The sequence below is a fragment of the Molossus molossus genome, unplaced genomic scaffold (assembly GCF_014108415.1).
Source record: "Molossus molossus isolate mMolMol1 unplaced genomic scaffold, mMolMol1.p scaffold_m16_p_4, whole genome shotgun sequence".
Taxonomy (NCBI): domain Eukaryota; kingdom Metazoa; phylum Chordata; class Mammalia; order Chiroptera; family Molossidae; genus Molossus; species Molossus molossus.
Window position 1 is genome coordinate 79,447,835 of NW_023425377.1, and position 15,200 is coordinate 79,463,034.

Below are 15,200 nucleotides of genomic sequence, written 5' to 3' on the forward strand. Positions count from 1 at the left end.
ATAAACTACAAGTGACGGAAATACAGAGCCCTAGACGGTTTGGCTCAGCGTCGCATGTTTAGCTCTTGTCAAGGGCACGTACCTGGTTGCAGGTTGGATCCCTGGTCCCGGTGGGGGTCGCTCGGGAGGCAACCAATGATGTGTCTCGCTCACATCTCTCTCTCTCTCTCTCTCTCTCTCTCTCTCTCTCTCTCTCTCTCTCTCTCTCTCTCTCCCCCTCTTTCTCTCCCTCCCTCTCTGTAAAAAAATATCCCGGGTGAAGATTAATAAAATAAAAGAAAGAAAATACAGAGACTAAAATATTTAACTGTCTTTGCTGTGGAAAAGGGGGAGGTGACTGTGGAGTAGAGCTTAATCTTGCTACTCGAGTGTTGGAAATGAAGGGCGGGGCTTGCCTGGTGCGCTGGGTCTCCTGGGAATTGTAGTCCCATTGAGCAAGCACGGGTGCTCATGGGAGCTGTAGTCTTCCTGGCAAAAATGAGAAAAATCACCTAAAACTTCCAAGGAATGTGGATGCTAAACTCCATGAGGGCAAAGACTTTGATCTGCTTTGTGCATTGCTGTATCCCCGGAACCTAACACAAGGCCTGAAACACAGTGGGTGGGCTACATAATTTTGGGATGAATAAATAAAGAAATTATGGAAGGTTCCTAAAGGGGTGACAAAATGGATTATGGGGCTTGTAGTCTGGAGCCTGAAATTCGTGCAGGGATTGGTGCATACTTATGCTTATTCATTTTGGGGTCATACTCATAGTAAAAATTATTTGTTATTCATCAGAAATTGAAATTTTACTGGGATCCCAAACTTGTATTTTCTAATCTGGCCATCCATCCTAAGAACCCTCTGTCTTGGGGCCAGGGATCTTGAGGAACATGAGTAACTCACCCCTTTGTACAGATGGAAAGACTGAGGTCACAGGGTGAAGAATACAATAGCCCTGGCCCACAACGAGGTGGCATCCCAGGCTCCAATATGGTGGCTTTTGTGCTGAGTAACAGCAATGGGTTCAAGTCCCAGCTCCTCCACTTCCCAGCTGTGTAACCTTGGGCAAGTCACCATCTCTCTGAGCCTCAGTTTCCTCAGCTGCCAAATATAATAAATAATCAAACACTCTCCCACTCCATCCAGGGGTTTGTAATAATTTAATCAGATAATCCACATGTACTGACTCAGAAAGAGGAAAGCATACATGAAGCTCTCAATAAGTGTTGCTGTTAAGAGAATGCACCTATTCGTGTAGCCCCAGGACTGTTGCATGTGCTCTGCCTGCAGAACACTCTCCCCGACTTTTTTGCATGGCTAGCTTCTTACAGAAATGTCGTTGGGCATTTATTAGCTCAGTGTTTGTCACCCCAGCCACAGTGGGACCTTTATGAGGAGAGAAACCAGATTGTTTATATCTAGAACCTCAGTGCCCAAAACAGAGCCTAATACACAGTGGTTAAGTGAACGAATAAGTGAGCAAATGAATGGATGAATAGCGAAAGCTCCAACACACCAGCCAACCCTTCCTAGCCATTCTTCTTCTTCCTCTGCTTCCAGCCAGTTCCCAGGCCTCTCCAGGGAGGCCCTAGGCCTGAGGAGTCAGGAGTGCCCTGGCAGAGCAGGAAAGAGACAAGAAGTCATTCTGGCCCATGTGCTCTTCATCACCAAAAGTTTATTACCTACTCCTTCCATCTGCCCCCCATTCTCCCAGGCCAGGCTATGAAGACACAAGACACACACACACACTCACCCAGAGACAGGTCAAGATAGGGACCTGGACATGGTTCAGACAATGAGACTTAGACCCTAGAGCTGCCCATGCTGCCTCCTCTCCTGAGCTTTGGTTTTTCTGTCTAAAATGTGGAGGTTCAACTATTCTGCTCTGTGGAGATGAAGCCACAGGCAACTCAAAGAATGAAATGGAATATTTGTTCTGAGTTGTCTGAGGAGAAAAGGAAGTGGCATTCATTCATTCATTCATTCATTCATTCATTCATTCAAGAGACAGTAACAAGCTGGGATCAAGACACCACCTGCTTGGCCCTGGACAGTTTGGCTCAGCAGTTAAAGTGTTGGCCCGCAGACCGGAGAGTCCCAGGTTCGGTTCCTGCTAAGGGCACGTACCTCGGTTGCAGTTTGTCCTTGGTCCTGGTTGGGGTCGTGTGGGTGGCAACCACTTGTTGTGTCTCTCTCACATCAATGTTTCTCTCTCTCTCTTCCTCCTTCTCTCCCTCCAGCCCTATCTGATGATAAATGCAAGAATGTCCTAAGGTGAGGATTAAAAAAAAAGAAAGAAAGAAAGAAAGAAAAAGAAACCACCTGCCTGGGTTTGAATCCCAGCTCTGCTGCTTCCCAGCTGTGTGGCCTTGAATAAGTTACCTAACCTTTCTAGGCCTCAGTTTCTCATATATAAAATGGAGTTAATAGAGAGATTTTTGTGAAGATTAAATTAGTTAATACAAAGGTGATTACACAACACCAGATGTCGAGTGATATATAAAGAGTTATTGTTATAATTCATTTAAAAGCATACACATAAGCCTGGCCAGTGTGGCTCAGTGGATTGATCATTGTCCCATGGACTGAGAGGTCTGGGTTTGATTCTTGGTCAGGGCACATGCCTGGGTTGCAGGCTTGGTCCCTAGTACAGGGCATCCGATCAGTGTTTCTCTCTTACATTGATGTTTCTATCTCTCTCTCTTCCTCTCTCTAAAAAAATCAATCAGAACATTTTTTTCCTTATTGATTTTAGAGAGAGTGAGGAAGGGAGAGGAAGAGACGGAAACATCGAAGAGAGAGAACATCAGTTGGCCGCCTCCTGCATGACCCCACTGGGGATTTGGCCCACAACCTGGGCATGTGCCCTGACTGGGAATTGAACCGGCGATCTCTTGGTGCACATGAGTCGATGCTCAACCACTGAGCCACACCGGCTGGACAATAAGAACATATTTTTAATAAATAAATAAATAAATAAATGAATGAATGAATAAAAACATACACATAATAGTTTGAGGGCCTTTTTTGCTTTGAGTTATCAACGTCCCAGGAGGTCAGGGGCTATCGGTGTCATTTGACAGATGAAAAAGCTGAGGTCCATGGTGTTCAGCAGAGTTGGGGAATGGTAATAGGTTACAGACACCTGAGCCATCTAACAAGCAGAAGACAAGGATTCCTTGGGATGATTCAGAGGAGGGCTGGGGTAGGGAAGAAGGAGGGGAAGAGGTTCCCGAGGCTCAGCAGAAGGTGTGCTGTTGAGTTCAGTGCTTCCAAAGCTCCAGGTCACTGAGCATATGATGTATGCTGGGCCCTGTGTCGGGTCCCAGGGACACAGCCGTGACCCCGCCACTACTATGATGTCCATTGTTACATAGCTTGCAATCCAGAGGAGGAGATGGATGCGTGACAGGGGTGATCAGAGCTGCAATGAGACTCACAAGCAGCAGCGGAAGTCCAGAGGAGGCCTAGGGGGGCAAAAATCAGAAGAGACTTCCTGGAGGATATGATGCTAAAGCTGAGACCCAAAGGGAGGGCAGGGCAAATGGAGCAACTAAGCCCTCTCAACACAGGCCCAGCACACAGACCGAGAGTTTTGGGGGTGGCCCAAGCTCCATTTACCCCAAATTCCACCAAGCCCCCACGCTGCCTACTGCTGTCTCTGATAAATACACCTGGAACAGGCATCAGGAAAACATAAGAATTATTCCATCTTATTGTGCACCCAGGTACATGCCAGGAACTCTTTCCAACCATGTCCAACAGAACTTCCCGTGATGAAAACGTTCTGCCTCTACAGTTCCAAAACAGTTGCTGTGAGCCACATGTCACTACTGAGTGCTTGAAATGTGGAAGCATGACTGCTGTCGGTTGAATATATATGTTGAAGTCCTAACCCCCAGGACCTCTGAATGTGACCTTAGACGTAATAGTTAAGGTGAGGTCATACAGGAGTAGGGTGGCCCTGATCCAATATGACCAGTGTCCTTATAAAAAAGAGGAAATTAGGACACACACACACACACACACACACGGAGAACGTCACATGAATAAGAAGGCAGAGATGACAGTAATGTGTCTACAAGCCAAGGGACATTAAAGATTGCCAGCAAACACCAAAATCTAGGAACAGATTCTCCCTCGTGGCCTCAGAAGGAACCAGCCCTGCTGGCACCTTGCTCTCACACTGCACCCCCCAGAACCAGGAGAGAATACACATCTGTGGTTTAAGCCCTCTCATCTATGGTGCTTTGACTCGGCAGCTCCAGCCAATCAATACACTGAGAAACTGAATTTTTAAATTTCCTTTTATTTTAGTTAATGATAAATAGCTGCACATAACTAATGGCTGCTCTATTGAACCGTACGATAAACGGTTTCCAGTCACCACACCCCCATCTTAGGGGGCTGCCCTGAGAATTTGGCAAGACAAGGACAGGAAGACCCTGGCTCAGTCCTGGGAGGGTGGAGAAAGCAAACATTCGACCAGTCAAAGGTGGCCATGTATTGAGGGTGTGCCCCTGCACCGTCCAATATGGCTGTCTCAAGTCCCACAGGCTATTTAAATGCAAACTAATTCAAAGTTCAGGTCTTCAATTTCCCTGGCCACTTACTGAGTGCTCAGTAGCCATGTGGGGTTCCTGTACTGGCTGGTGCAGATGTGAACCTTTCACCATCGCCAGACGTTTTGTGGGACACATGGATGCCACTCACTGTGGCAAGCACTGAGCATGTAACAACAATCTCGTGCTGTGGGTTCTACTTGTTACCAGCCCATTTTACAGATGGGGAAGGGGTGAAGCTGTTCGTGCTAAAAAGAACTCTAGAGAGTAGGTAAGTTTCCCGAGACCAGGAGAACCAGACCACTGCCTTTCTGCTGGCCCCCAGACTGGTTCCCAAAAGATGAAGAGCCCAGAGGTGGAGGAAGCAGTCTGCCACAGAACCAAGATGAGAAATGGGGCAGGAAAGAGGAAGTGAGCGAGAAGGGGCGTATGTCAACTGTCACTGCTTCCCATCCCAGTAGCCTCATAATGCTCAAATATTTTTAGCAAAGTGGTCTGGTCACACACAGGTGTGTGCACACACACAACAGCCTCAGACAAGAGGCCTGCCACACACAGAGATGTCTGTGCATATGCAGAGGCACAGCATATGCTCATGGGCACAACCCACTCTGTACCCCATCTTTCTCTCTCTCTCTCTCTCTCTCTCTCTCTCTCTCTCACACACACACACACACACACACACACTCCACCTGCCCTCAAAACCATACACCCCCACCAAACACACAGACCCAAGGCCTTCCCTGGCCACAGACATGCCTCCTTGCAGATTCCCAGCCACCCCACAGCCCTCATGCTATCGTCCCTCTGCAAAACAATGAATAAGAGGGAGGCGAGACATCTCATACCATCAGTGAACTTCCATGTTGCCAGGGCATCGATCCCACAGTCTGCCCCTCGTCGTCTGGGAGCCCCATTGAGGCCCAGAGAGAAACCAGGATTTCCCCAAAATCACACAGGAACTGGGGCATACATAGTAACCCCATTTGTCCTCATTCCAGGGCGCTGTTTCAATGAGCGGTTGCCTCCTTCTCCGAGGAGACCATGAAACACCCGCTTGGCATCAGCAAACCTGAAGGCTGCAGGGAGGACCAAAGGGCCTTGGGACACCATCCTCTCCATCTGGGTCTGCCTGTTGCCTCCCTACATCTCCCAGGCCCCCGGCCCACCCCTCCTGGGCCTTGTCCAGGCCGGGAGGTGGGCCTGCATGGGTATGCACCTGGAGGGTGGTCCATCTTCCCCTGCTGTAGCTCAGAGGCTCCTTACACTGGAGATGCTAGTCAGGGGCTCCCGCATCCGAAAGCTGAGCGACCGGGAGCCCCGAAAGCTGTCCCTGGGCCGCAGCGAGCTGTCAGTAGTGGAAGCTCCCGAGTGGGCCTCAGCAGCCCGGACCAGGCAGTCCCCAGGCCCTCGCAGGCCCAGCCTGAGGCACCCGCAGCAGAGGAAGCCTAGCACGGCCCGGCACACTTCCCTGCTGCGGAAGGAGTAGATCAGCGGGTTGACAGCCGAGTTCAGCACAGCCAGAGCCAGGATCCAGTCCATGCCCCTCAGGTACTCCTGCGCCCAGATGTTGGAGCCAAAGATGTCGGCCAGTAGCAGACCGAAGAGTGGACCCCAGCAGATCATGAACGCCACCAGGATCATGAGCACTGTGTTGAGCAGCCGGCGGGCCTTGCGACGGAATGGGGGGCGCGAGGCCTTCTGCCCATTGGCCCGCACCACCCTGAAGATGGCCCCATAGAGCACCATGATGGTGGCCAGGATACAGGCAAAGATGACCACACAAAAAAGGATGTAGGCCTTGGAGTAGAGTGGAAGCAGGCTAGAACAGTTCTCGAAGGAGCACACGCAGTTCCAGCCGAGCAGGGGCAGCAGGCCCAGCAGGGTGGCCAGCAGCCAGCACAGCCCAATGAAGCCCAGGACGCGGCCCTTCTTGGTGTCCCCGCTCTCGGCCACCGGCCGCACCATGGTAGCAAAGCGCTCACCAGCAGTGAAAAGCAGGCTGAAGGTGGATGCAGCCAGGGCCATGAAGAGTGTGCCCTCCCGCAGGAACCAGGAGGCTGGTGCCAGGTGGAAGGTGCGAGCCCCGGACAGCAGGATGTTGACCAGGTAGGCCAAGCCAGTGAGCAGGTCACTCAGAGTGATGTTGACCAGGCAGTAGTAGACCCAACGCCGGGACCGCATGCGGGTCACGATGGCCATCAGCACCAGAAGGTTCTCCAGCACCACCAGGCAGCTCATAGCCACAAAAAGTCCCTGCAGGAACCCCAGGCTCCCGTTCTCGGGCTCAGCCCGCCCCACCAGCCGGCCCGAGTGGTTGTAGTGCAGGACAATGAGCTGGCTATGCCCATGGGCTGCCAGCTGCTGGCAGGCCTCAGGGGTCTCCACTGGGGACCCCGTGGCATTCATGGCAGTCCCCCAGGGCAGACTGAGGCCCAGGGTGGCTGGCCCCAGGCAGGGTGGAGCTGCTGTCTTGCCCGATCTTGGTTTCCTGTTATTTGAAATTTCCTGTTATGTTCGAGGTACCCCCAGGGTGAGGGTGAGGCCTGGGTAGGGAGGGGCATCCCAACGGTCCGCTCCCACCCCAGGTCCTTGGAGGCCACTGCAGCTGCTGCTGCTTCAAGACCTCTGCCTTTGTCCCCTTCTGTTCCTCGAAAGCCCACAGGGGTAGGGGCCCCAGAGGGAGAAAAAATGCACCCTCCCAAAGGCACTTGCCACTTTTCCCAGCTAGGTGACTTTTTCCAGGACCTGGCTATTACATCACTATCTCCCCAACTGCTCCAACTGTGCCTGGCACACAGTAGGTGCTTAATAACTGTGTGTCAAGTGACTGCACACACATGAGCATGAGCATGCCGGCCACCTTGTGAAGGTGTGCATCCACCCCATTTTATCCCCACGACAGGGCCGGGATGGACTTGTAGTGCACTTACCCACAGAAGAGAAAACTGAGGCCTAAAGAGGTGGTACCAGCTATCAAGGGTCACACAGTGGGCCCTGGCCAGTTTGGCTCAGCGGTTAGACCGTCGGCCTGCGGTCCAGAGAGACCCAGGTTCGGTTCCCTCTAAGGGCACGTACCTCGGTTGCAGTTTGTCCCCGGCCCTCGATGTGTCCCTTTCACGTCAATGTTTGTCTCTCTCCCGCCTCCCACTCTATCTGAACAAAATTAATAAATAAATACATACATAAATAAATAAAAGAGCTAACATTTAATTTTTTTTAAAAAGGGTCACACCATGGGAGGTGACCACCTACAGACACACAGGGTTCTCCGGGGCCAGGGCTCTCCTTACCAGAATTTTAGGTTGTCTCTTCTGCCCCCTGAGCTGGTCCTACTAGGGGCAGAGCTAGGAACCCCCACCCAAGGCAGCCCCTCACCTTTGAGGAGAAGCGCTCATAGGAAAAATGGGGGCTCACCCCGCCCCCAACCCCACCATGTCCACTTGACTGGGCCCAGGATGACTCAATGTGAGATGGCTGAGGACTGAAGCCTGGGCACCAAGTGGGGATGAAAAGTGGGGGGAGTAGAGCCAGTCCTGGGAGACCTGTGAGGGTAAGGCACAGCCCTGCCCTGGGGTCTCAGGAGGGAGGCAGGCTCCCTTGCCTGGCCCTCAAGGGGCACAGGTATGCTCATAAGAGGCAGGGTAGGCAGGAGATCGGGAGAACAGTCCAGGTGACCATGGCCTCTGACCAACACGTCTCCCTTTGTTCACTGTTCAGCTGTGGGAGCAGGACCATTACAGGGAAGCTCAAACGAGGTGCTGCCTGAGGAGGCGGTAGAACATCTTGTCACTGGAGGTGACCAAGCAATAACGGATCTAAAGGGGTGGTTTTGGGAGGAGAGGCCACACAGGCAGCTATGTAGGCAGCTGGGGTGAGATGGGAAAGGCAGCCAAGTCTTTCCCAGGTACCACCCTGTGCAGTAGGACAGTTGGCTCTCAGGGACCACCTGACTTGGGCGCATAAAAGAGAGACACACTGCATGTTCTGAGGCTAAACCTGTACCCTGGATTGAGTCCTGATCTCAGGCTGAGCCTGGATTCCAGGCTGAGCCCTGATCCCAGACTGAGCCCTGATCCCAGACTGAGCCCTGGTCCTAGACTGAGCCCTGATCCCAGACTGAGCCCTGGTCCTAGACTGAGCTTTGACCCCAGGCTGAACCCTGACCTTGGATGAGTCTTAAACTTACTATGACCCTGACCCATGATCCTGGACCGAGCCCTGATCCCAAGCTGAGCACTGACTCTAATTTATCCCAAACCTCAACTAAACCCCAACCCCAGCTGAGCCCCTGACTCCTGGGCCAGGGAGCAAATTCAGGACTAAAGTACAACGCTGTGAGAGAGCAGCCTGACTAACAAGGCAGAACAATCCATCCCTGACCTCTCCTGTGAATTACTTGCTGCCTGGGAGAAAGGCCATACACACATCATGCCTTATTTAATCTTAAAATGATCTCTGTGCTGTAGAAGAACAAGCCCCCTCTAGAATCTGCCCTGAAACCACAGCTCTAACAATATGCAAGTTCACACACAGAACATTATTATTGTTGTTTGTAAATGACAAATATTAGCACCCCAAATGTCTGTACACGGGAGATAGGCTGATAAATTATGCTGCACCCAGAGCGGAGCACTACGCAGCTGTGAAAAGGAACAAGGATAACCTCTATGAATGAATGGAGTGATTTCCAGGTCATATTATTAAGTGGGGAAAAAAGAACAAAAGAGCCCGGCTGGTGAGGCTCAGTAGTTGAGCGTTGATCCGTGCACCAAGAGGTCACCAGTTCGATTCCTGGTCAGGGCACATGCCCAGGTTGTGGGCCTGATTCCTGGGGGGGAGGGGAGGTATGCAGGAAATGTCCAATCAATGTTCTCTCTCATCGATGTTTCTATCTCTCTCTCCCTCTCCCTTCCTCTCTCTCTAAAATCAATATAGAAGAAGAAGAAAAAAAGAACAAAAAATCTTAGGTCATATGGTACCTTTTGTGTACTAAAGAAGGGAGGATAAAATATACACATATTTGCTTGTTTTTGCAAAACAAACACAGAAGAGAAACCAGTAATCAGAGATTGTTTACCTATGGGTGGGAAGGATTGAAATTAAAAAGAGGGAATGACACCCTCTGAGTGTTCCTTTGCATAGTTTTTTATTTTTTATTTTTTTAATCCTCACCCAAGGACATTTTTCCATTTTTTGCACAGATAGAGTGGGAGGGAGAGAGAGAGAGGGAAACATCGATGTGAAAGGGACACATCGAGTGGCTGCCACCCGCACGACCAACCAGGGCCGGGGACAAACTGCAACCGAGGTACATGCCCTTAGCGGGAACCGAACCCGGGTCTCTCCGGACCGCAGGTGGATGCTCTAACCGCTGAGCCAAACCGGCCAGGGCCCTTTGCATAGTTTTTGAACTCAGTCAATGCTTCCTATAGTCAACAGGAATGGAGAAAAGAACTTTAAGATGGAATAGAAATAGAAATAATTAACATAATTGCATTTCAAATGGAAAACATAACCACACAGAAATAGAAAAGAACCAGTCCATGTAACTTTTGGACATAGTACTTGCTCTAAAGACAAAAGAAACTGCAAAGAGATTTTGAACTTAGTTTAGGAGATTTATTCTGGAGAGTGGTATGTGGGTAGTAATTCTGAAATCATCATGTGGGACAATGTTATGGGACTGAGCACAGTGCAATGGCATTGATATTAAGACCCAGATCTTGCCCTGGCCGGTTTGGTTCAGCGGTTAGAGTGTCAGCCTGCGGACCAAAGAGTCTCAGGTTTGATTCTTGTCAAGGGCACGTCTCTTTTTCACGTCGATGTTTCTCTCTCTCTCTCTCTCCCTCCCTCCCACTCTATCTGAAGATAAAATAGAAACATATCGAATGAGGATTAAAAAAAATTTTTTTTTTAAAAGAGCCAGGTCTTGCCCTTGCCGGTTTGCTCAGCGGTTAGAGCGTTGGCCTGTGGTCTGGAGAGACCCGGGTTCGCTTCCCGCTAAGGGCACGTACCTCGGTTGAGTTTGTCCCTGGCCCTCATTGGGTCGTGCGGGTGGCGACCACTCGATGTGTCCCTTTCACGTCGGTGTTTCTCTGTCTCTCTCTCCCTCCCACTCTATCTGAACAAAATATCAAAAAATGTCCTCGGGTGAGGATAAAAAAAAAAAAAAAGAGCCAGGTCTTCACTCAGAAGGAAGATGTAGATATGGAATGGGAGAATGCAAAAGAACCCCACAGGACTAGACAGGATTGAAAGTGTCAGTGTGGACACTTTCAAGCTGACCCCCAACAAAAATCTGTTTCCTGACTCTGTCCACTGAAACTCCCAAATAGCAATGGAGCATCAAACACATGGATCTTGGCTTCTGAATATCACCCCCTTCAAAAAAAAAAAATGGAGTGAGGCAGAGAGAGTGCAAGATGAGCCTGGAACATGTTTGTGTGTCAGAAAGTAAGAAAGTGCTCCGAGAAGGATGGGTATCTGTCACGAGATGCAGGAGCCAGACTGAGGGGCTGCTGCTGGCCAAACCTGGAGCTATGTGAGCACCAGCAATGAATGATCTTAAAATCAGAGAGACGGGAAGTAGATGGTGGGGGCTGAGGTGTAAGGGAGGGGGAGGGGCAGTTAGTACTTAATGGGGACAGTTTCAATTTTACAAGACGAAAGTTGTGGAAATGGATGGTGTAGATGATTTTGTGATGGGAACCTCTCACAGACACCAGAGAGGTGTTATCAGACAGCACCCTGAGTCGGAGGGAGAGAGCTGTCTCCAGCCTCGATTCTTGTCTTCTTGAATAAATGAATTTACACAAGAGACCTTGGTTGCATTGTGATAAATCCAATTTATTAAAAAAAATGAAAGCATGTACATTTATTAAAGAAGCAAGGCAAGCAAATCTATACATCTGGCTTATGAGGTGCAGATGGGCTCTCATCTAATCTGAAGAGCCAGTAGGGTGGGGGTTTCTGCCTTATATACCCTCCTGTCTATAGGTTTTTTTTGGTTTTTTTTTATCCTCACCCGAGGACATTTTCCCATTTTTTTGTTCAGGTAGAGTGGGAGGGAGAGAGAGGAACAGAGAGAGAGAGAGAAACATCGATGTGAAAGGAACACATTGAGTGGCTGCCACCCGCATGACCGACCAGGGCTGGGGACAAACTGCAACCGAGGTACATGCCCCTAGCAGGAACCGAACCCAGGTCTCTCAGGACCGCAAGTCGACGCTCTAACCGCTGAGCCAAACCGGCCAGGGCTGTCTATAGGTTTTTTGAAAAATTCCTCTGCTAGATATCCTGGTACAGATGAACTCTAGTCTCCTCTTTTCTTTGTTATGGCTTTTCCACAATTTATGAGAAGCACCTGGCAATTAAATCCCAAGACTGTTGTTGGCTTTTCTGTTTACACAGTGGGATGAGATAAAGCTGCGCTCTGATTTGTACTAAGTGGTCTTTGGTTACTGAGAATTTGAATTAGGATTCCTCCTCTTATCTCCTTTCCAATCCCCCTCCACTCCTACATTTTTTTTAGAGGAGGTGTTTAACCCTGTGTTTTTAAGGAAGACCCTGTTCCATGTGACCTGCAAAGCTTTTTGGCTCTGTTTAATTTTCCTGCCTCAGTTTCCCTATTCCACTTAGCTTTCTTTTTAATCCTCACCCGAGGACATTCTTCCATTTATCTTCAGATAGAGTAGAAGGGGGACAGGAGGGGGAGAGAGTAGAAGGGGACAGAGAGAGGGAGATAGAGTAGAAGGGGGACAGAGAGAGGGGAGGAGAGAGAGAGAGAGAGAGAAATGTGAGAGAGACACATCCACTGGTCGCCTCCTGCACGACCCCGACCATGGCTGGGACTGAACCGCAACCCAGGTACATGACTTTGACTGGAATCAAACACAAGACTCTTTGGTCCTTGGGCCGACGCTTAAACTGCTGAGCCAAATTGGCCTGGGCAGATTTTTATATACTTTTTATTTATTTTTAAAAATATGTTTTTATTGTTTTTTTTTTTTTATAGAGGGAGGAAGGGAAAGAGAGATAGAAACATCCATGTGAGAGAAACATGGATGGGCTGCCTCCTCTACACCCCCTACTGAGGACTGGGCCCACCACCCAGGCATGTGCCCTAACCGGGAATCAGCTGAGACCTCTCAGTCCATGGGACGACACTCAATCCACTGAGCCACACTGGCCAGGCTTTTCTAACTTTACATTGTCCTATAACAATTGCACAACAATGTAAATATGCTTAATGCCACTGAATGTTACACTTACAAGGGTTAAAATGGTCAATTTTATGTTGTGTGCATTTTACCACAGTAAAAAAAATTAGAAAGATTTATTTCCCTATGATCCAGTAATTCCACTCTTAGCATTTAGAAAAAAAATTACTCTTTTGTAACCATCATAGCATTAATTGACCCAGGCAATAATCAATAATAAATGCTAAAATTATTGGGTGGAATTTTGTTGGGGAGCAGGATATTTACACAATCTCAAAGTATCTTCCTACAGAGTACATATTAATTACAAAGAGAAAAATATCTTACCCAAGAAACTTGGTGAATGTCGCCTTGACCAAGAGATCTAAGTTAACATCACCAGAAATGCAATAAATAAACATGGCTGGTCTCTTAATATCACACACTGAGGATACATCATTTCTACAATATTTCAAAATATACGCTCTGCATCAGATCATAAGGAGGCATCAGACAAACCCATACTGAGAACATCCCACAGAATAATTGGCCTATACTCTTTGAAAGAGTCAAGGTCATGAAAGGTCATGAAAGTCAAAAAAGGCTAGGGCTGTCTTGTGGTAGGCAGTTAGACAGATATGAGCAGAGCAAGGACAATGGGCCAGGTGAAAAAGGTGACCAGGGCAGAAAGCCCCATATGCCTAGCAAAGAACAGTTGTAGAGTGGGGCCTCATCCCAGGTTGACCTTTCCTCCCCCAGTATATAGCTGGTCATGTGGTTTGGACCCCCTGACCCTTCCTCCCTAGAGATAACATCTAGACCTCTGTTGTATTTCAGCTCCAGGCCCAGAAAAGCAGCAAAACCAGACAAGGGACACCACCTCAGGACCAGCTGCATTGAATAATGACACCCTGCCCTGGAGCCTATCAATCAATCAGTGGAGACCCTGACCCTGAAAGGACACACCTGGACAGCTGCTGCTGTTGTCTACTGAGATTTCCCCCTGGGACCTCCCCTACGCTCTCCACGCCCAAAACCCTTAGGCCAGAGGACCTAGCAGGCTCCCTTGCCTTTTCCTTTCCTCCCCGCCCCCCCACCATGTCGCCGTTACCTTCTTCACTTTTAAGCTCCAAGGGCCCTTCTTATACCTCTATAGCTTGTTTCCTAAGCCCATTTCTTTGGCAAATCACTTCTTCTACCTCTGTGGTTTTCCAAACAAATGTTCTTATAATTGGAATCTTGGCTCTGAATTCTTTCCTAGTCAAAACCCAAGTACTGAAGTTTGTGAACCCAGGTCCGGTCCGACCCTAGCAGTCTAACACCTGGCGCCATTTTTGCTGCCACAACAAAAGAAGATCCAAAATGCATGAAACTAAATGCAATGAGTGGTCCCCAAGTGGATACTAGAAAGGGGGGAAGCTGCTGTAAAAGACAATATTGAGGAAATTTCCGCATGGGCTGTATATTAGATAATATTATTATATCAATGCTGGATTTCCTGAATTTGACTATCGCCCTCTGTTTATATAACAAGTTTTTTTCATAGGAAATACATGGTGCCTTGGAGTAAAGGTGCACGATATATCCCACATACTCTTAAATTATTGAGAAAATTAAGAAAAAGAATGTGTGCATATTCTTTATGGAATACATAATGCACTTTTAGATTTAGTTTACAGAGAACTATAAAGCAAAAGGTTAACCATAGGCAAATCTAGCTCAGGGGTTAGCAAATTTTTTCTGCAAAGGGTCAAAGAGTAAATAATTTCAGCCTTGAGGGCCAGACAGTGTCTACTGAAACTCTGCCCTCCATAGGAAAAGTTACCAGAGACCATATGTAAATTATGGGTGTGGCTGTGTGCCAATAAAACTATTTACAAAAACAGACATACAGCAGATGGTTTGCTGAACCCTGACCTAGATGAAGGGTAGATGGGAATTCATTGCAATAGTTTTATAACTTCTACAGGTTTAAATTATTTTCAAAATAAAAAGATGAGTGAAGAAAACATGGATTTCCTAACTTTGTGGTCAGTGTGCTCTCTGAACACCTCCATTAAAACGGATCAGGGCTCCTTGGAGAAATGGCCGAATGCAGAGCTGGGGCTGCGAAAGTATAGGACAAGAAAAAGGCATCTCACTGTGCCAAAACTAAGTTCTCTTAAGTGGAGAACTTTTAAGATCTCCAAGGTCGTGTCAAGAGGACTGAGGAGCCCACCCAAAGAGGTTCCACAGGCCACAAGCCAAGGGACGCCTGGGGCTATCAGAAGCTGGAAGAGGCAAGAAGGATCCTGCCCTAGAGCTTCAGAGGGAGTGTGGCCCTGCTGCTGCCTTGATCTCAGACTTCTGACCTCCATCACTGGGATGGATACATTTCTGTTGTTTTAAGCCACCCAGTCGGTGGTACTTTGTTACAGCAGCACCAGGAAAAACACCTGACCAGCACTCTTC

At 48.7% G+C, this 15,200-nt stretch overlaps 1 protein-coding gene across 2 annotated transcripts; it reads right to left on the minus strand.

Annotated features, from left to right (window-relative positions):
- Nucleotides 1-461: 461 nt before the first annotated feature.
- On the minus strand, nt 462-7,007 carry S1PR4 (sphingosine-1-phosphate receptor 4). 2 transcript variants are annotated; one of them, XM_036282119.1, is made up of 2 exons: nt 5,397-7,007; nt 462-1,599 (listed from the first exon to the last, which is right to left on the minus strand). In XM_036282119.1, the coding sequence occupies exon 1, from the start codon at nt 6,955-6,957 to the stop codon at nt 5,800-5,802; it is 1,158 nt and encodes a 385-aa protein (XP_036138012.1). In that variant the 5' UTR covers nt 6,958-7,007; the 3' UTR covers nt 462-1,599; nt 5,397-5,799. The 2 variants fall into 2 exon arrangements, with proteins under 2 accessions (XP_036138012.1, XP_036138011.1); XM_036282118.1 differs by lacking the exon at nt 462-1,599 and adding an exon at nt 2,929-3,453.
- Nucleotides 7,008-15,200: the final 8,193 nt, after the last annotated feature.